The sequence below is a fragment of the Panthera leo genome, chromosome F3, assembly GCF_018350215.1.
Source record: "Panthera leo isolate Ple1 chromosome F3, P.leo_Ple1_pat1.1, whole genome shotgun sequence".
NCBI lineage: Eukaryota > Metazoa > Chordata > Mammalia > Carnivora > Felidae > Panthera > Panthera leo.
Window position 1 is genome coordinate 43709089 of NC_056696.1, and position 22023 is coordinate 43731111.

General features: G+C 54.1%; 1 protein-coding gene across 1 annotated transcript; it reads right to left on the reverse strand.

Annotated features, from left to right (window-relative positions):
• Window positions 1-75: 75 nt before the first annotated feature.
• Window positions 76-18150, reverse strand: NUAK2 (NUAK family kinase 2). The gene is given in 9 exon segments (XM_042925349.1): window positions 76-1245; window positions 1248-1742; window positions 2694-2826; window positions 3401-3520; window positions 5421-5486; window positions 5822-5973; window positions 8471-8591; window positions 17660-17813; window positions 18002-18150. Coding segments are annotated over 9 exon segments (1941 nt in total). The 5' UTR covers window positions 18136-18150; the 3' UTR covers window positions 76-679.
• Between the last annotated feature and the right edge of the window lie 3873 nt (window positions 18151-22023).

Sequence of the window (22023 nt, forward strand, 5' to 3'; positions counted from 1 at the left end):
TGGGGTCCAGGGGAATCTGGGCCCCTTGAGATGAAGTCCGATAGCAGCAGCCTGAGCCTTTTTGAGTCTTTTAGATCCCTAGCAGCGACTCCAGGAGGCTTGGGCCGGGTTTGGAGGACGGGAAAGAGGAGAAAACCTTCGAGGAGATAAAGGTTGGGTTCTCTTACTGTTGAGATAAATAAGGGTACACTGTAGGAGACCATTCCCAGGACGCCCCAGGCACATTGCGGGGGGCGCCACGTTCCAGTTTTAGTGGTTGATGGGGATGGGACCTGTATCTGAGAAGTTCCCATCCCCACCTTAGCAGGAAGTCACCACGCACAAAACTTACTGCAAGAAAGGAGACTGGCACTGAGAGAGTGTTCTTTCCTGGTGTCTGTGGCCCTACTGTGTGAACCAGAAGCGGGCAACCCAGACTCTCGGCCACAGGCCTTCCCCTCCTGCCTCTACTAGCTTTCCCTCTACTCTCTTCTCTGCTCCACAGGGCCAAAGACTTGGAACCCTCAATGCACTTGACTTGCCCACTTCCCGTCCAGCCCTCTCTAGGGCTCAAGTGCAAACCACCTCAGCCTTCCTGGCCGGGATACTAGTCTTAGGAGGCAGGGGCGGTGGTGGTCTCCCCTCAGGGTGCAGCTGCATTTTAGAGCCTACCCAGGATGGGGCGGCGCCCCCCCAACCCTCAGCTGAGCTTTGAGCAGACCCCCAGTGCCTGTCGGTAGGCCTCTGTCACCTCCTGGCAGTCTGTCAGGGAAAAGCAGCTATCCCCCAGGGGGTCCTGCCACCAGCGCCTCAGGCCTCTGCTTCCAGAACCCTCTGCGGGGGGCTCCTCAAGCCCCATGAGGTTGTCCACAGACACACAGCCCCGCAGCAGGGGCTCGGGGAGCCGTTCAGGCAAGTCCAGCTGGTCAAATGACTCAGAGGACAGGATGCTGTCCTCACTCATAGCCCCGGAGGGGCGGCTGGCCCGGGCCAGAGGGTGAGGGGAGGCCAGTTCATCCAAGGAGCCGAAGGTGGAAGGGGTTGGGAGCTCCAGGGCTGTGCGGGAGAACTTGCCATTGTGTTTGAGGATGCCTTTGCGATGGAGGGGCACCCCTGAGGCCTGGGGGGGCTTCTGCTCCTCAGAGTCCCCACTCACAAACACATCGCCGGCGTCCAGGAGCTCCCCAGATTCACTGGGTTCCGGAGAGGAGTAGTAGCCAGATTCCCGCTGCCGAGACTTCTTGAGGATGCCCTTCTTGGGGAGCAGGGGGCAGCCTGCCCTGGGCTCGCAGGGCCCAGGCTGGGCTCGGGGTCTGCCCTTGCCCCTTCTGACAAGGTTGGTGCCTTCTTCTTGAGAATGCCCTTCGGCAGCTTGAGGTTGCCCCTGCCGGGGCGGAGAGAGGGATCGTCAGCCAGGTCCCCCTGGCGAGACTGGGCCATGTCGTTCTCTTTGCGGGACTTCTTGAGCGAATGCTGGCGCTCCAGGCCTGGGGCGATGCTCCCGCCTCCAGGCGCGTGCTGCTTGAAGAAGCTGCAGACCTTGGCCCCATTCTCCAGGAGCGGGCGAGAGGACCGCCGCAGCCAGTCAGCCATGGAGGCCCGGCCAGAGTCGCTGCCAGGGTGCCCGCCCTCGTGCAGAGCCTCCTGCTCCCCCACGCGGGTGGCGTAGCCCCAGTTGACCCACCAGTGACTGGCCACATCCTCCAGGGTGGCTCGGCGGGTGGGGTTCACCATCAACAGCCACCGGATCAGGCCACAAGCATCTGGAAGGCAAGAGAAGACAGGGGCTTCAGGCTGGCAGCCATGAGAACGGGCACCCCGCGGCCCCTCTCACTGGTTACCCCCATTTGGGCTAAGGCTTCTCAGTCCTGTGTCAGATATGTCCACTCCCACCTGGGCTCCGTACACGCCACAGCCCACGTGGCTCCCCACAGCCTCCAACTTTCAGGGATTGACTCTGCCCATTTCTTCTTCCATCCCTCGACCCCCCAGGACCCCGGCCCCTTCTTAAAAAAATTTTTTTTTAATGTTTATTTATTTTTGAGAGAGACAGTGTGTGTGTGTGTGTGTGTGTGTGTGTGTGTGTGTGTGAGCAGGGGAGGGGCAGAGAGAGAGGGAGACACAGAATCCAAAGCAGGCTCCAGGCTCTGAGCTGTCAGCACAGAGCCCGACGCGGGGCTCGAACTCACAGACCGTGAGATCATGACCTGAGCCGAAGTCGGAAGCTTAACCCGACTGAGCCACCCAGGCGCCCCCTGGCCCCTTCTTTAGCCTTGTTGTACGTTAGTGTATTCTCCTTCTCTTGGCTGAATGCGACCCTGAGGGTAGAGACTGTGCTCAAGAGGAAACCAAGGTTCTCACACCCTGCTTCCTGCCTTCTCCACTGGGTGTGAAAGGACAAAGAGACTTCCAAGGATGAGGACTCAAGCAGGTGGAAATGAGGAAACTGCAGCAAAGACGGTCCAAGTTCAACCACCAGAAACCCTTCCCAAATAGGATATAGCATCTCCCAAAGGAGAGAAGAGATACCCCTTCCTTCTCGGAGGTCACAGACCCTGGAGGCAGAGAGATGACAGCAGGAGGGGGTGGTGAGGAGCTACCCCCATCGACAGTGGGTCATCTTCTTTACTTCCCTGCCCCCACTTGGTTCCTGCCTCAGGAGCTAGGGAAGGACACACGGGGGCTGGATGAGAACACCCACGCCTCTCACTCACCAGAGGGTTTAAGCGGCTCCCTGTAGGACCCGTTGCTGATCTGTTTCACCAGCGTCTTATGGTCCTGCCCATCAAAGGGCATGGTACCATGGACCAGGATGTACAGAAGGACACCCAAGGACCAGCTGTCCACCTGAGGGAGGGCGGGCGAGAGACAGGGAGAGTGTCAGCAAGGATGCCCGCATGCCCCAGGCTGGCGGGCTTGTGGCGACACCAGAGAAGAAAGGGGTACACGCTGGAGAACTCAGGGGCTGGGGCACCTGAGGACCACCTCCTTCTAGTAGTACCCAGGAGCAAAGCTGGTGACACTGTAGAAGGGACTGAGGTTCGTGAGGAAAGGTGTGGTCAATTGCCTGCCCTTGGGAGGGGCAGCCACAGACCAGAGCAGTGGTGAGGTCACCCTTCTGGGCTAGGATGGGGTGGTTGTGAGAGCGCCCGCCTCTCCAGGGAGTCTGGGTGGGTGCCAGGAAAGAGAACGGGAACCCGGAGGGTGAGGGGGCACAGAACCAGACCAGGGGTCAGGAGACATAAGTTCTTGTCCCAGTTTTACTGCTCTTGTGAGGACCTGGCAAGTCACTGAAGGGTAGGGGGCTGAGCTTTGGGCTCTGGAAGGAGGGAAGAAGCTGGAAAGCTAGCCCACCCCTCTCAGAGGATCTAGAGCCACAGGGGGTGCCGAGGCAGGCCGTGGGTGGAGAGTAGAGACTCACCTCTGGGCCCGTGTAGGGTTTCCCGTTGACGATCTCAGGGGAAGCGTACAGGGGGCTCCCACAGAACGTCTGCAGGAACTCGCCCTGGCGGTAGAGGTTGGAGAGCCCAAAGTCTGCAATCTGTAGGGTCGGGTCAAACACAGGTGGGGGTCATACCAAAGCCTGGATTGTTCTGCAGCTCTTAGCCTGCCCCTCTCCCGATCCCAGGGAAACCCCGGCCCTCGCAGGAGGAAAGTGTGCCCGTGCCCCCTGCCCCCTGAGCACAGCTCAGGCCCTGCAAGAGACAGCCTTGTGGAGGTCATGTCCATGAGGAATGCCTAGGTGTGTGGGGTCTCCAGGGTCCTCAGTGTTCCCCAGGCCCCTTTGCTCATGCTGTACCCCACTCCAGGGATGCACTCTCCTGCCTATAAACATCTTCCTGACCCGGCAAGCCCACCTCCCCTGACACCTCCTTTTCGCACAAAGCCCAATGGCTGGCTGTAGTCCCTGCTCATCAGTCTTCCTCCTCATACTGTCCTGTCAGTATGTCCCCCGTGCTCACCTCCTTCTGCCCCTCCCCCTCCTGCAGCTCTTCCCACAGGTGTGACCCATGGATGGGACTCAACAGACAACTACTAACTGAAGGAAGGGTCTACCAGATGTACGGAGAGAATCAACTTCTCATGCCAACCCCATGGCCCTCAGAAGCAAGCCAGCCCCATCAGTGACTACCACGTGAGGCCTGGCCTGCCCTTCCTAACAGAGGGCTCATCTCTGCCCAGATCTGGGCGGGAACATAGTGGCAGGAGCCGGGGGTCAGCCCAGTAGAGCTAAGAAGCAAGAGTGAAGTCAGAACAAAGATCAGAGCTGTGGTCAGAGCTCAGGAAAAGGAATCTTCTCCCAGGATTCCCTGAGCCATCTGATACTGCGGGCTTGAGAGGCCCCAAGCCCGTCTTCTTACTTCCCAGGGAGACACCTTTTCCCCTAACTGTCCTCAGATACAAGCAGAGGCCAATGCCCTGCTTCTCCTGGCCTCTTCACCCCCAGCAGAGGGTCATGTGTGCCCAGGGTGGGGAGGGGCTGTTTATGAAGCTCTGGCTCCTTCATTTATAGTTTTATTGGCCTCTTATCGAGCAGTTACCATTTGAAGCCCATAAAGACGCAGACGATTGGTACAGATGGGAAGGTTCGTGCCTGTCTGGTTACGTGAGTTTACTGGCTCTGGCTCCCCTCCCCCTGCTTAGCATCAAAGAAAGCCCCACCCGGCTCCAGGAATTAGCTGGGTAAGGGGAATGAACTCAGTGCCAGGGTGCTTCAGGGCATGAGTTCAAGGGTCACGGAAGGGAAGGGACTGTGTCCTGGGTTCAGGAAGATTCTGAGGAGTGTCCGAGTGCAGGATCAAAGCCCTCCCAGGTACCTGCAGGGGTCAGCCCTTGCCATTTCCCCCTTCTAGCCCCGAGAGCTGAGCTTATCTCATCAGCATGAACCTCTCAGACCTAAGCTTAACCACTCAGGCATGGGAATTCAGAAGCTGCAGGGGGCAGAAAGCTGGTGCCGGGATGCGTGGTCTATGGAGAAAAGTACCAAAGGGCTACCCAACTGCGACAGATTAATGTGCGTGTGCATGCGCACAGGTGTGTGCGTGCAGGCAGGTGGGGAGAACTCGGGCTGTGACCCTCTCTCCCTGCCAGTCCCAAGGTTATGTGCAAAGGCTGATCCTGGATCTCGACTCCAGTTAGCCTTATGGACGTCAAGAGCACTGGCTGAGGAGTCAGAAGACTTTGGTTCTAGCCCAGGCTCAGCCACTTCCTTGCCATGGGATCTTGAGTAAGTCACCGCTTATCTTGAGGCCTCAGTTTTTCATCCATAAAAAGAGGTACTGGAAAGGAAGGACAACGGCTGAGTTCTCTACTGCTACCAACATCTAAGTCTCAGCTTTGCTCAACTCCTTCTGGAGTCCCCTAAGCACTTGGAGATAAACACTCGGCAGAAAGGCTGTGGTGGGGTAGGGAAGCTGCTGGAAACAAGTAGCGGGGCTCACCTTAATATTTCCATTGGCATCTAAGAGGATATTCTCCAGCTTGAGATCACGGTGGACAACCCCATTCTGGAAGAGAAAGGGCAGAAGGATGGTCAGGGAGAGGTCGCCACGGAGGGACAGGACGACACGAAGGCCTCGTCTGGAAAGTGAGGTAAACACAAAGGGGGCCAAGTTGGGGGAGCACAGGCAGGCGAGGGATACCCATCTCACTGGAACACAGCGCAACAGACACAGGCCCCTCCACTCCCGAGGGAGTCAGCCAGAGACGCCAACATCCCCCGAGAGGCCCAGAGTCCAGATGGAATTTTGCCTCTGTTTCTGTCTCCCTGCGGGATCCTGGAGGGGTCATGGAATCTCTCTGGCTCAAACCAGCCCTGGAGAACCGGCAGGAGGTCGCTCACCTGGTGGCAATAGTGCACGGCCGAGACGATCTGCCGGAAGAAATGGCGGGCGTCCTGCTCACTGAGCCGCTGCCGCTCACTGATGTAGTCGTACAGGTCGCCCCGGCTGGCGTACTCCATGACGATCACAATCTTGCTGCTGTTCTCAAACACTGGGGCAGAGCAAGGCAGGAACGTGAGGTCCCTCCAGAGTACACTGTTCCCCACTGGAGGGGGGGCGGGGGTCACACACACCTCCCTGGCCCCAAACCAGACAGGACCTTTGTCCAGGGATGTCTGCCAATGGGACGGGACAGTGGCAGGTAAGAGCAGAAAAAGGGGCCTCTAAAGCTCCCACCATCTTCCAGGAACCACGAGGTAAGGCCAAGGGAACTGGCTTAGCCTCCTTCTCTTTGGAAGTTCAGGCTTTTGAGGAATCTTAAAACTACCCCGCAAATTTCCCAGGAAGGCAGGAATCAATGGATGAGAATGAAAAGTCAGGTTCTCTGCCTCAAAACCTGGTACTGTTTGGCCTTACGACCACGGGCAAATCTCTTCTAGAAACATCAGTAAGAATACAGGTTTGGGGTTTGAATCCTGGCCCCATCACTTATTAGCGGGGTGACTTTGGCCAGTTTTTCAACCAGGGTGCCTCAATTTCCTCATCTGAAGAGTAGGATATAATGGCAACCTCACAGGACTGGGTAAGAAATAGATGAAAGTCAGTGATAGCTCTGGGGCTGGCTGAGCAGGCGGGCGTAGGGTCTGATATAGAAACAAGCACTCGATAAATCGTACCTACTGTCATAGGCACGATCAGTATCCTCGTGCATAAACTTGAAAAATAATTCCCATAATAATGTTTGCCTTGAGGATCAGAAGAGGGATAAAAAGGGATAGGAAGGTGGCTTGTGAACTACACAATACCATGGAAAGCGGAGATAAGAGATCTATTACCCTCAGCATCTTTGACTTCCTGGCAATCAGCCTCCCCCCAGCTCACGTGCCACTCAGGCTTTGCCCTGGCTCTAGCCGCCTGGAAAGGTAGGGAAGGACTGGTTCACCAAACTGGCCCTTTGGCTGGGTATGTGTCAGAGCACGTATGTCCGTGACATTGCATCTTTGTGTCGAACGAGTCCTAGGAGTTTGGCTTGCTCAGCCAGCCCCAGAGCCACTGTTGTCTAGCCTGTGACAAGTTGCTGAGAGAGCAGGCTTCTCCCAAGAGGGATCCCAGGTGCCAGGCTATTGGATACATGGCCAGGAGCCAGCAGGATTGTGCTCTTTTCCCACTCCCACATGAGTGCGTGGACCTGACGCATGGTGGCCCAATCTCCCGGGGCCGGGGGCGGTACCTAGATGAGATCCCACGGCTGTGGTTCTCCGTATGTCTGTAAGGGTGCGTACGATCTTTGTGTCATGAAACTGGAGGTCAAGAGCCAGCCAGAGTACATCATGGAGAGCAGCTAGATTCCGAAGACCGGAGCCTTCCCCTGGTTCACATCTCCCGAAGATTGGCAGGGGACGAATGGGGTGGAGGGGCCTGCCTGTCACACAGTAACTGTGACACCCCTACAATCGCAGAATCTGAGGTGCAGGCAAGTCCACGGCCTAAGCTTCAAGACTCAGTTCCCAGACGTAGCTGGAGGTATGGGTGTGGGGGAGAATTCACACACACACACTCTCTCTGCCCAATCACCAAGCTCAACCTGGCTTAACCAATACTCTGTCATCTACCCACTCTTCCCTGGGGGAAATACAGAGAGATACAATTAGCCTTCTCAACCATTTGCCCGGGATCCCTGTGGGACAGGCTCAGGCCACGGGGCCATATCGGTGGCTCTGCTCTTAGTCTTTCCACGAACAGAACCCAAGAGAGGAGACTTCTGTCTTACTTCCCACCAGGAATATTCAGACAGAGGGCAAAGCTGCAGGCTTCCCTTCCTCCCTCCCTCCCTCCCACTGCTACTGTTATGGCTGGTTTCTCATCTAACCGATATTATGTAAAGGCTGGAAGCAGACAGGTGTGCGTGGGAGGGTGCTCCCCCTCTTTTACTCATCACTCTCTCTTGCTCACTTTGTTGTCTGGGTCACAGGGAGCAGGGCAGATGCAGTAGAAAGCCGGCACTGATGTCAGAGCAAGAGGAGGCTAAGAAAGATGAGAAAAGGTAGGAGCCGGCCCCATGGCAGGAATGGTTCAGAGCCCAGGTCAGATTCTAGGAGGCCGGCTCTTGGGACGTGTGAAGGATAACACCCACGCACCCGAGACAGGTGCAGGTCTCTCCGTTCGTTCCAGCCTCCCCCAGGACGCTAAGGATCTCATTGGGTTGGGGAGGTAGGGTTCAATTATGGAAAACCTAAGAATAACAACAAGAAAGCCTACGGTCCACGGAGTTCCTCCCGTGAGCTAAATACACAGTGACATTTAATTTGATCTTTGCAACTACCCTGTGATGTAGGTGGGACTGTCCCGGTCTACACATGAGGCACTGAGGTCCACCCAGAGCCTAATTAAATTAGTTGCCCAAAGTCATAGAGCTGGGTTTCAAATCCACCTTTTGTCCAACTCTAAAATCTGGGTCTTTTCCACTTCTTTGTGTCCTGTTCTGACTGCTCCTACACACACACACACACACACACACACACACTGCTTCGAATGCCCTGCCTCTGTACCTTCGTGGATGGCAATGATGTGGGGGTGGTTGAGTGATGACATGATCTCAATCTCTCGCCGAATGTGCATCAAGTCTTGCTCATCTTTGATTCTGTCTTTCCGGATTGACTTGATGGCCACCTGGGAACAGAGAATGCAGGAGACTGAGGAGAAGGTTTTGGCAGATAAAGGCATCCGTAGATATGCTGGGAGTGCTGCCCCTGGCCACCTGCCGCTGCTAGAAGTCCACAGCGTGCACCCAGGGAAGCCATTCCATCCCTCACCAGGGCAGGTGACAGAGAGGCTGGAGAGCACCTTCCCTAGAGAAGGTTTAAACCTGGGTCGGGTGCAGTCTACACAGCAGGGAGGCGTAGGGGCCAATGACCTCACCCAGAGTCCACAGATGAACAAGGAAAGTACAGCCTGCATCTGTAAGGTCCATGCTTTGTGATTTACAAAGCAAATTTACCATACGGTGCCATGATTACGATGGGGCTGGTTTTGCTCAGCACTGGATCCCTGAAGCCACGCGTCGTGCCTGGCACACAGTAGGCACCGAATAAGTATGTGTTGCATTAGTAAGTACACTGGGCCTCCCAACAGTCCTGAGAGGCAGGCACAGAGTTTCATCGTCCTCATATATAGGTGGAGAAAACCGGTACCCAGAGAGGTGAAATGACCTGTTCAAAGTCATATTAGTTACTAACGGGCATAAGCACGAATGAACTTTGAAACCATAATGCTAAGTGAAAGAAGCCAGACACACAAGTGCAAATGTTCAATTCTCCTTATACGAGGTAACCAGACTAGGCACGCGCACAGGACAGCAGGTAGACTAGAGATTACCAGAGTGGGGGATGGCAGAGGTCGGGGTAGAGGTGGGGGCGGCCGGGAGCGTATTGTTTAATGTGTCCGAAGCTTCTGTCTGGGGTGATGAAAAGATTTTGGAAATGGATAATGCTGACGGTTGCACAACACTGTCATTGTGCCTAACAGGTCACTGAACTGCAAATTATATGTTCTGTATATTTTTCCACACACAAAAAAAAATTTTCAAAAAAACACCCATCCCTTCAGTCGAGGTCAGGAATGTCCCTCTCCTAGCAACAAACAAACAAGACAGCGTGCTCGGGTCTTGGCTATCTCCCCTGCAAAGGTGAAAACACCATATAAGGAGTCAGCCCTCGGGCTGGTAAGTGCGGTGGGTTCAGGAAGGGCAGGAAGGGCGGAGGCAACAGGAAATGGAGAAAGAAGTGCCAGATGCCATCGCTGGTAAGCAGGACTCTTAGCCGCTGAGGAGTCTCTGTCCTTTCCCTGCTCTGCCCCACTCAGCAGCCGCAGGGACAGAAAGAGGAGAGGGACAAGGGCCCTTCCGTGTGTGCAGATGGCTCGGGCCTGGGGAGCGCCAGGGGAGTCGGGGAGACCTCCTCTGGGCTCTTGTCTCTTGTCGCTGTGCCCAAGGGAGCAAGTCCCGCCCCCGCTCCGGGCCTGGGTTTTCTTTTCTGTGAAACACAGGCTGAACTAAGAAGTGTGAGGTGTGTTCCTGCTCTCAAGCTGTGAGATGAGCTGTCCAAACGTGGTTGGGGGGGGGGGGGGGGAAGTGGTGGTGGCTCGGGCGCTGGGCAGGGGCCCGGGAGGGCTGTCACAGGGCTGGTCGGCTCCTGACAAGTCCTGTCCCAGGACACCAATGGTAAATTCAGGACTTCCTTTTCGGGGGGCGGGGAGGTGGACACGTTGTGAAAAAATCTGAAGGCACAGACCGAGGTAAACTGCTCCCCATTCAATTTCCCGGGAGGGTTCGCCTCCCCTCAAGGTTCAAAAGGAGACAGGGAGAAAAAGGAAACCAAGCTCCAGGGGAGGGGCCTCTAATCCACCCTTTCACAGGGCTCTGGAGGCAGACAATGGCTTCCGGCTCGCAGGGACAGTGGCCGAGCGGGCCTGCGCTCCCCATCGGACAAGAATGCGGAACAGCCTTAATCCCATAAGGGGAGCTGCGCACAATGGCCAGGCCCGGTCACCCCGGCAACGGGCCAGGGATGGCGTGCCCTCCGCCCCTCTCCTCCCCTGGAGCTGCATCCTTGAAAGAGGGGAGGCCCAGCTCTTGTGCCCTCCCGGAGCAGAGCAGGGAGGACAATGGCAGCAGGAGGGACCTGTCGCCAGGGAGCCTCGTCCCCAAGATACCGGGGAGGCCCCCGCTGCAGCTGCCAGGGACAGGGCTGCACCTCAGCGCCTTTCTTTGCGACCCGCCCCCGCTTCTCCTCCAAACCACCCTGATGAGCCAAGCAGAAAATCTCTGGCTGAGAACTGAACGGAGGGGTGGGGATGGGGAGGTGAGGGCCTGAATCCTCCTCCCGCTATGAGGAGTCAACTTGCAGAATCATTCTTGCACACCCTTCTCTCCATACCCCTTTCTCTCCCTGAAGGGGAGATTTTATGGACTAGTTCTTTTCTAAACTTCCTTGTTTTAAAAATCAGACAGTAGATAAAAGTCGTATGAGCTCTTTGGATAAAGGGCCTTAAGTATTGTGTTAATAGACAGTAAAAGAAAAATCACATAAAAATCACACAACTAGATAATGAAACAAATAGTTGAGAGCTTACGATGCACATATATGTAAGAACTAGGCATATTACAACTGTACACACAAACCTATACAAGGAGATAAATCATTACAGGCTTAGGGGGGGAGAGATCGAACAAAGATAAAGCCTAAAAGAAATGAGGTTCCCGGGGTGCCTGGGTGGCTCAGTCGGTTGAGCATCCGACTTGGGCTCAGGTCATGATCTCAAGGTTCGTGAGTTCGAGCCCCGCGTCGGGCTCTGGACTGACAGCTCAGAGCCTGGAGCCCGTTTCAGATTCTGTGTCTCCCTCTGTCTGCCCCTCCGCTGCTCTCACTCCGTCTCTTGCATTGTCTCAAAAATAAATAAACATTAAAAAACCTTTTTTAAAAGAAATGAGGTCCCCCCCCCCAAAAAAAAGGGGGTCTGAGCAGCGGTAGGAATCCCCGAGTGGATAGAGAACACAGAAGTTGAGCCCCAAGATCCATTTCTTTCAACTCTGGAAGTCTAGGATTCCAACTCAGAGTTGTTCATCCTCAGTGAACAGTTCCATTCTTCCGCAAGCCCACTCGGGCCTCGAGGGCCAGGTCAAAAACCCCCGCGACACCCCCACATCCCTCCACCTCAAGTTATCCCCATTAGGTCCTAGGAGACTACAACTTGGTTAGCACTTCCTATGAAGGAAACAAGGTAAGTCATCAGGCCTCCAAGCAGAGCGATGTGTCACTGCCCTGGTAGGGCTGGGCCACTCTTCCCCAACCTATCCCTGCCCCACAGGACAGGCCCCTAGCCATGTGCTGTCTAGCTTGTCATAGTAAAGAAGATGCAGCAACAGCTCAGGCCTAGAAGGAGCTCGGCATCCAGAACAACTGTTTACTGTTCAACAACTGTTTACTGGTGAACATAAATCACAAATAAATAGTTATTGGCTAAGTCATCGGGCTGATCCCTGATTGATGTGACCAGTGCCCAGATAGGATTTTCTGCCCTTCTGCCATGGGTGGAGAGTCAGTCTCAGTTACAAGGACTAATTTGAGGGACCTTTGTTCTGATCTGCAAGTTGGTTGAGCAACCATTCTCTAGAATTAAAACAAACTAACTAGAGCCAAGGAGGAGGGTAACAATTGCTGAATGGATCACCCAGAGGTAGGCAGGCCACATGCCTGGAGATAATCCTGGTTCATCCTGGTATAATTATTAATAGAGCCCCTTTTACTCCCAAAGTACCTGAGTTTAGATGGCATGTTATGTCGCCACCCTACTCAGAGGGGGCAGGAAACCCAGGCGCAACAATTATGTGATAATGTAAATGTGAGTGCCAGATCAGGTATCTGATCCTTATTTGTCCCTATGGCACCACGCAACTCAAGACAAGTCACTTAAATGAGCTGGTTCACTAGTGTGGCTAGTTTTAATGTCCTCATCTGAAAAATGAAAGGGCATTTATTTATTCCTCAAACATCTGCTAAAAATTACTATGTGCCTGGTGCTATGCTAGGTATTAGAGATTTAGACAAAATATGGATAGTCCCTGCACCAAGGCCCTCAGCCCAAGGGGAGGACTGGTAATTAAATCCATGCCAGTCTAGTGTGACGAACAGGACAGTTGAGGTCCCTGCCTGTCCAGGGGCTCCAGGAGCGCAGACAAGAGTTTTCTTTGCCTGGGGGAACAGGGAAAGTCATCTCTGGGAGAAAACTTTGTTTTCGCTCTTAAAGGATGAGTGGGGTTTGCCAAGCCAGGGGGAGCAGGGGGTGGTAAGGTGGGGAGGGGCAACAGAGCATTATAGGCAGAGAGAAAGGTTTGTGCAAAGGCCAGAAAGAAAGGAACCATTCATGAATTGGTATATCAGGACCTCTAAGCTCCCTTCCAAATTGTAGCATTTTCCGCTAAGGTTCTTCAGAAATGGGTCACCGGCTACTATGCCAGGAAGGTTCTGGCCAAAGATTGTTGTAACGGGTTTATTTCGATGCGCTAGGCTAGATCTATGTGAATCTGCCTGGGAAAAAAGTCCTATAGATGCTGGCCCACATTGCGAAGGGAGCGGGACTTATTCCCCACCCCCCACCCCATTTTGCAAATGGCAAACACTGAAGTCCAAAAAGGCACACTACTCTTCCAAGGTTCCCTGACGCACCGAGGTGGGATTACAGTGCAAGGTGGAAGTGTTGTCTGCAGAAGCGGAGTTCTCGGAAGACAAAATTTCCCTGCAGGTGCCCTGCCCTGCCTCTAGCTCCCTGCTTCCCACCCCTGGAGAAGGGAATGCCTCGCACCCTGCCTTGGGCCCGTGCAGCGCCACCAGCAGCCCCGTCCCACTTACAGACACACAGATGTGCCGGGGAGATGCGAGTTGGGGCTCGAGTGGTTAAGCACTGTCTCCCCTGCAGGAATAATCTGGATGTAGGAGAGGATGGCTGAAAGGCCTTAGAAAAAGAAGATGTGCAGGTGCCGGTCCCCGGTCCCGGGAGAAAGGATGCAAGCTGGGCATCTCCGGTCATGGCTATCACTAGGAGTTGGAGCCAAGATCCTCGACTCCTCTCTGGCCTTGCACGGAGCAGCTGCCATCTGGGAGGTGGGGCAAGGAGCTGGAGGATGACCCATTTAGATAACGGAGGGGAGGTTAGGCCGGGCTGGGCTGGCCTGAGCAGAGTGGGGATGGGTCTGGGGGTGGCTCACCATCTCACCAAGCCTGCCAGAGAACCACGTAGGGAGCAGAAAAGGGCTCTAGGAACGAAGGGAGCCTGAGCCGCCTCCCCTGAACCCCATGCCGCGCCCGCCCCCTCCTCGCCACCCTCCTGCCCACTCTGCCAGGTTGCCAGGCAAGGCGCTTCCCTGCTCAGCCCTCTTGTGTGGTTTGGCCAAAGCCCAAGGACAAGAGTCGCCTGCAGCCGGAGCCTCCCTCCCTGCTGCTGAGCAGGGAGGTGCAGGAGAAGCTGGGAGGGCAGCGTCACGCAGAAGAGGCCTTTGGCAGCCGGCCAGGCGGAGCCCTCCTCTGGGAGCTGGGGCTAAAGGAGAGGACTCTGAACAAAGCAAAGACCAAAGTAGTTTGGCTTAGGAAAGCTCAGCACAACCCCTTCTCTCGCTCAGGGCAGGACAGACCCAGGATGGGGTATCCCAGGAGAGGGGAGGGCCAAGCAAACCAGCCTGGCTGGGATAATGACACTGTGTGTGTGTCAGCTGCCGTGCTGAGCATTTTACATACATTATCTCATGTAATCTTCTGAGAACTCCACGAGGCAGGAATTATTATAATCCCCGCTACAGGGTCTGATTCCTTCATTGGCAGATGAGGAAACAGAGATGCAGAGAGGTCACATAGCTGGTAAGCGAGAGAGTCTGAATTGGAGCCCTTACAGTCTGAGTCTGAGCTGCCCAGCCTTCCCGACGAGGTAAAAACCAGGAATGTAGAGTAGTCCACCCATTCGGGATCCCTCGACATAGTCAGCATGTGTGGGGGTGGGAGTTAGTTCCCAGTGACTGTTCCCACCCTCAGCACTGCCTGGAGCTCTGGGAAAGGTGGCCCGGGCTAGCTGTCGGGATGACAAAGCACACGGAGGGAAGCCCGGCCTCAGCTCAAGGCAACTCCAAGTCCAAGACTCCTTGTTGGTCATCCATGGCCTGGGGTGGTCAAGTCAGGAGCCCGCGTCGCCGGCATGCCATTAACCAGCCACAGGACAAACCCCATCGTCTCTCTGGGCCTCAGTGTCCCCAACTGTCAATGAAGGAATCAGACCAGCCCAGTCATTTGCAAACATTTTGAAACGCCATGCAGCAGTCCAATATATAGAAGACACAGAAGCATCTCTGTCCCAGATCGCTATCCACTTGGACTCCCCTAATGCTCCTCGTGGCACCCCTTGGAGAGAAGACTGCCATGCACATCACCCCAAAGGCTCTACCATTCCAGGGACCCACAGCAGGTGTTTTTCTTTTGAGGGGAGGGGTGGTAAGGGGAACTGGGAGAGTCACAGGAGGAAATGACATTTGGATACCAGGAATGCGGTCAGAGACTAGAAGATCCAGGGCAAATATTTGTTTTTCCTTTGATGCCCTCCTGGAGTAGCCATTAATCCTGCCCACCCACCCCTTCCTCTGGAGGGTCCCATCTGGCCCCTGATAATCTCATCTAAGTAGGCTGGGAAGGGGAAGTATGCTAGAAAGGTAGAGAGAATATTGGGATGGGAGTCACCCAGCAGGCTTTCCTCTGAATCCAGTCCCCACCAGCAGCCTCTGTTGAATTGCCTCAGTTCAATGAATTGAGCCATTCCGGTGTCCTTCTCCCTTACAGAAGATCCTGAGGCACCAGGTCAGTCTCTCTCTCTCTCTCTTTTTTTTAATGTTTATTTACTTTTGAGAGAGAGAGACAGAGCATGAGTGGGGGAGGGGGAGAGAGAGAGGGAGACCCAGAATCCGAAGCAGGCTCCAGGGTCCAAGCTGTCAGCACAGAGCCCCACGCGGGGCTCGAACTCACGAACTGTGAGATCATGACCTGAGCCAAAGTCGGATGCTCAATCGACTGAGCCACCCAGGCGCCCCAAGGTCAGTCTCTCTTAAGGGAGGACAGTGAAGAGGCAGGGATGGGGGTGGAGTGGGGAAGACAGCTCCTCTCCAGAACTGAGAGATCACTAGCACAGCAGGCAGCTCTCCTCCAAGGAAGAGGGAGACCCTGAGCACATTCCCAGTAGAAGTACAAAGTGGTCTGTCGATTAGGGAAGTTCAGGGCAGACCCCGTTCCTACTGACCTTGGGCCCCTGCGCACCGCCAGAGGCGGGAGGCCAGGGAGTACCTTCTGAATTCTCTCTGTTCTGATGTCATAAGAGCCGGAATTCCTGCTTCAGCCAATGAGGTTTGAAAACTGAAAGCTGGTTTATCTCATTCCAGAATCAATGACATCAATCTCTCTCTCTCTCTCTCTCTCTCTCTCTCTCACACACACACACACACACACACACACACACACAGGTGCACATACAGTGACCCAGGTCAAGAGTCTGATGGGATCTCAACTTCAATCTCAGTTTCCCAGTTTCTGGGCCACCCCAGTCCCCCAGCCCAGCCTGTCTTTCAACAAGACGCACATGCTACGAGCAGCTATTTTCCAGCTGAGCGCCTGACAAAGCCTGAGCCCAGTGGTCTCAAGCCTGGAGCCTCACCGGGCCCTCACACTTTATAGAAAGAGAAAGAGAAAAGGAAAGCCAGGAAGTACATGATTGCCCAATAGCTGTAACCTGGCAGCAGGCAACTGGGGACAGTGCCAGGCCCTAGCAGGAAAAACATACTCGGTCCTATTGATGAGGCCATAATCCACTCCCTTTCTCCAGCATCCACTCTCCTTCACCAATGAAATGACTTCTTGAATTTCAAACCAGTTACTGGCTGCAAAAGCAAACAATCTGGGGAGGTGACTGCTCCCACAGCCAATAGGGTGAACCACGGACACACAGACAAACACACACACATGCATGTCTCATAACCAGTACCCATTTGAAGGTGGCCAAACAGTCAGTCCCTAGATCACCTGCCCTAAAAACCTTGCTAGAAATGCGAGTTATCTGGCCCCGTCCTAGACCTCTGGAATAAAATCCTCTACAAGTGGAACCAAAGAATAAGTATTTTAAAAGAAGCACTCCAGGTGATTCCTATGCATGTTAAGTGCAAGTCTGTTAACTCACTTTTGGCAAATTTGCTACCCTTTCAGGGCTTGCCTTTCCGGATATAAGTATCAATTCTGACTGAAGTTTCTATGTATCAGGATCAATTTAAATTCACGTTTGTATCTCATTCGATTCTAATAGCAACTTGTGAGGGAGGCTGTGGGGTTTTGTTTGTTTTTGCAGAAGGGGAAACTGAGTATAGAGATAAGTTGCTCAAGGTCTCACAGATTACTACTATTTCTATTGCCTATACCCGCCCCTCTTGTAAATTAACTAGACAGGTTTCTGAAAAGGCCCCTCACCCAAAGGTATCTTGGGGCACAGTAGACTTTGCACCAGAGCCTTGTTTCACATTTCCCAGAATAAAAAAACGCATCCTAATGAAACTCTGAGTCAATTTTAGAGCTGGAAAGGACCGAAGTGTCAAGCTTACTTCCCACCCACCCCAGTGCAGAACCCCACGGCATGCTGGGCTGCCAGATTATAAGAACTGAGTTGAGAAACTGGACCTCATACATTCATTCAACCACACACTCATTTACTAAACCCATCCTATGATCTGGCACCTTCTACTTCCTCTTCCCATTCCACTCTTTTGGACAGTCTGCTCCAAGTAAAATTCAACGTAAGTCTCATCTTCTTTGGGGAGTTTTCTCATCTCAAGACAGGGCACTATCCTCTAGGCACCCTGCATCAACCGTCCTCCTCACTTACTGGGCAATCATCGTATGCTGGCTAGTGTTGGGATTCCCAGGTCTACGACCATTGTCCCTACAATCACGGGCAGACATATCTGCAATGGATACCCCAGGCCCCCGCCCCCACTACACACGCGCGCGCGCGCGCGCGCGCAACCTCAGCATGGCCAAGACCAAATGCTGGCCATCCCCCCGCCCCGAGGAAGGCACTAGCCCCTGGCCCAGCCTCCATCCCTCACCGCCCGCGGACAAGTCCCAAGCCCGCCCGCCGGCCGCGCCGCGAGAGGGAGCCGCACTTACCAAGCGCCCCGAGCTCTCCCGCGCCTTCTTCACCTTCCCGTAGGTTCCCTTGCCCAGGGTCTCGAGGAACTCGTAGCGGTGGCGCAGGTTGTGCTTGTGGTGGTGCCGCTTCACTGCCTGCTTCTTCATCTGGGGCTTGGGCGACTTGATGAGCCTGTCGGGCAGGGGCCGGGCAAGCTCGGTGGCCGGGGCGGTGGCGGCCGAAGGAGCCGGGCCGGGCCGCCGGGGGAAAGCCAACGGCTCCATGGCGGCCGGAGGGTGAGCGAGGGCGGAGGGGGAACGTGCTGCGAGGGGAGAGGTAGAGCCCGGGGCACACGTCCCGCACCAGGGCTGGGAACTCACAGCAGCAGCAGAACGCGCGGCAAGTCGCCGCGTTCCAAGTTGTTATAAACGCTTCGAGCCGGAGGCCCTGGCCACGCCCCCCCGCGCGTCCATTGGCCTGCTCGCCGGCTGTGCGTGACCAGGACGTCCCGCATTGGCTCTCCCGGGCCTCCGGCCCCGGCTCCTCCCCCAGTCGAGGCCGGGAGAGGTGTCAAGGGAGCCCCGCCCACCTGGGCCCCGGAGGGACACGCACCGGGCAATGGGGACATCAGTGGGTACTACTGGGATCTGGAACTTTTGAAGGGCCCTGGAACTGCTCTTGCTTCCGAGTGGCACCCTGTCCTAGTTACAGCCACCTGTTGTCCTTCCACTGTACTGTGTTCTCTGTGACGAAGCGGCAATCTGACAGTTCTAGATGTCACCAAAGTATTTCTCCATCTGAGTACTTTGCCTCTCTCAAGCCAAAAGTCTATGAAGTCACTGGATCACTTCTTTAAGACTATAAGGGGGGAAGGGGGAATGGAGAGGGATGGAGACTGAATCCAGCCCAGTGGGAGGGCTAGTGGAGAGCTGTTCCAGGGTTCTCACTTCACCTGTCTTCAGTTAGATCTACCTCGATTGGATTCCAGAAACGTGGTTCTGGAAAGTTCCTATCTCGTCATCAAAGAACGCTTCTAGGGTTGAGTGGCTCCCTCAAGATGTAGAGGAATTTTTGAAGTTTTGGAAGGAGTTGGAGCAGACAAAGGGAAACACCCATCCATTAAAAAATACATTGCAATCCTATTATTTAACTTGTGTTCCCTAAATCTGTATATAGCTGTCCCCTCAAAGTATTCCTCTCTGTGATTTCAGAGCCAGGAGGACGGTTGGTAGGTCATGAGATTTGGCTTGGTATTTAAGGCCCGGAGCACTGTCATTTACAAAGGAACGAAACTATCCATAGTCTGTCCTCCTTCCTCTAGATGCGAAGAGTAATAGGGAGAAAGAGACGTTTCCCCTCGTGTCTTCATGCTAACTCCAGTTTTTGAAGTGGGTCTTATTTTGCCAAAAGCCATACAGCCTGTGAGAGTATGGTAGAGCTGGGATTCAGACCCCCAGGAGGATTGTGTCTCCAGCTGTGTATTCAGGACATCAAGATCAAGATCAAGATCAAGATCAAGAAAGACTACATCCCCAGTGACTGAATTTTGCATTTAGTGTCTGCCCACTTTCCTATTTCCACTGATCCTTTGATCCTTGCTAGTGTGTGTTAGGGATGGAGAATACATCCTTTGTAGCTAGAGAGGATCCACTTAGGCAGGAAACCAACCTCCCTTCCCCCAAATCTGGAGGGCCATGGGAGGTGGCAGCCAATTTGGTATTCTTCCTTCTGCCAGCCTCCCTTCTTGCTCTGAATCATCTAAGGAATTAGAACAAGGCGCAGGTAACAGTTCCCTTGACCTGTGTCCCCTGAGGTCTCTCCCCGGAGATCTCCATCCATCCTGGGGGCCCAGCTAGCTGGGGCCATCCAGATGAACTAGAGTTCTTAAGAGGAAGCACAGGATGAACAGGGCCGAGTACTGGAAGACCTGAGTTCTAGTCCTGCTGACATCAACCAGTTCTGTGACCTTTTACTAATCACGGTATTCAGTCATTCTACAAATAATGGGGCCCACTAGGTGCTGGGCCTATGGATATACATGATGGTGACAAGGCGTACATGGTTTCTGCCCTCAGAGAATTCTCAGTCTAGTGAGAAATAAACAAGCAAATCCTAGCCAGAGGAAAATGTGTTCAAGACGGGAGAAGAACGGAATGCCCTTGGGGTGTATAACAGGAGGGAGCCCCTAGCCTGGACAGGAGGAGGTCAGTCAGAGGCAGCTTTCAGAGACAGGGCCTTTTAAGCTGAGACCCGAAGAGTGGGAGACGGCCAGATGAATCAACATCTCCTCATAAATAAGGTGAAAGAATCATACAGATGAGCCTAAGTGTCCCTTGCAGGCTTAATCTAGATTCCTATGAATTCTTCCAGATATGCCCAAGACTGCTAGTGCACGGCTAGGCCCCCCAAAAGGCACTCAATGGATGCTTATGAACCAAAGAACATACCTGCAATGTGATTCAGAGACTAAAGTGAAAGCATCTATAGATGATTGATTTTCCTCCATCACCGCTGAACTGGCCATGGCCGTGGGGAGTCGATCTCCTGCGCCTCCTGGGCCCTCCCCACCCCACTTCAGCTTCCTTTGACCAGAATGTGAATCCCTCTTTAGGGGGCAAGCCAGGCATGATCAAAGACCCCAGAGAAAAGAGATCTGCCCTGTTCCAGCCAGGTGCAGCCTGATGGCCCCTGGGGGACTACAAGACAGCAGTGATGAGCGGACCTGGCTGCTGTCTGTCCACAGAGACAGGCAAAGCAGGCAGACACAGACTCAGACAGAACCGGAACAGTTTGCGACTCGGAAATGAGCTTCACCGCTGAAACTCAACTCTCAGATTCCTTAAAGGGAGACCTGGTCTGTCGCAGCAGAGTGAGAATTCCCTGACAGGGAATCTGATTATGTCAGGGGCCTCAGCTGCTGCAGATTTTTAGGACATTCCTGGGTCATGTGCTCGGACGTGGCTGGAAAGCTGGGCTGAGCTAGGCCATGTCAGTCCCGCTTCCCCACCATCCCATCCTGGGAAGGGGAAGCCTATCCACCTACCCCCACATCCTGTCACTGATCACTGTCTGAAGGGCTCTGGGGAAAACCGTTCTTTGGGCCTACTAGATGCCACAGTGGGCAAGCAATTAGAAACAAGTGTCTGTGCCAGTCCAGACACACTTTACAACCTGTGTGCATGCGTGTCTGTGTGAGTCTAGACTAGTGAAAGCAGATGTTAATGTGGCTCAGAGTGAGGACTTCTGTGGGGTGTGGAGGGCAGGGTGCTGGTGGGAGAGCAGGTGAGGGACACCAAGGACATGTTTTGGGGGTGAGGGGTGAAGCATTTCTTCTGAAAAAGAAACACATCTAAGATGAGCCCTGGGGGGGGGGGGTGGTGGTGACTAAGAATTAGCTCTCTGCTCCCAGGAAGTATACAGTTTAGTAAAAGAAATAAGATAAATGCACAATTTCTTGTATAACCCGAGGCAGATGGTGGGAAGGTGCAAGGTGCCATGTGAGGCTGAAAGTGTGGGTCTTACTCTGGCTCAGGGGTTTGAGGGAGGGCCTCACAGGGGGTCAGGTGGGCCTGGAAGGAAGAAGTATGAGGAACAGCCTTCAGGGATGGGGTCAGTGTAGACGATTGGAGGAGATACTGAGTGTGTTGGTGGGGAGAGGGGGTGCGGGAGGGGGGAGGGCAGGGAAGGAGTGTAGAAAAGGACCAGCCAAGCACTCTCTGGATCTGATGAGCTTTAGGGGGGCTCCCAGGCCCTAGAGCATCTCCTCCCTTGGGCTTTATCTCAGTGTTGATGTCTGAGCCCATCTTTCCTTTTCTTTGGGAAAAGAGCTACTGCAGGCTGGAGGGCCCAGCTCATCATGCCCTTCCAGCCTGAGACCCCAACCATTATATTTTCTTCCCCCGGAGCTCTGAGGACAGGTTACAGCGCTCAGTCACCCCCAGGTAGTGGACAATCTGGCTTTGAAGGTGCCAACCTTCCCCTCTCAGGGGCTGGTGGAACTGTCTGGATAGGAACTGTGTGTTAGAAGTGGCCCTCCAAGATCAGGAGGCGAGAGTCCAAAGAGAGGGGTTGTAAATTCTGGAAGTGGCTGACAAGTTAGGATCCCTGACTCAATGCTGCTCTCTTCTGACCAGCCTAAGCCTAGCAAGCTTTATGGGATGCCCAAAGCTGTGACCACAAGCTTTGTTCTGCTTAGGTAATTGTTCCTGCAATGAGCCAATCACTCGTTCGTTCATTCATTCACTCATTCATTCATTCCACAAATATGTACTGAGCGACGACAATAATAGGTATGAGAATATCTAACATTTATTGAGCCAGCCCTGGTTCTGAATGACTTAGATACAGTGTTATGTCCAAGACCACCTGGCTATAGCCGGGAGTAACAGAGCTGGGAGGCCAA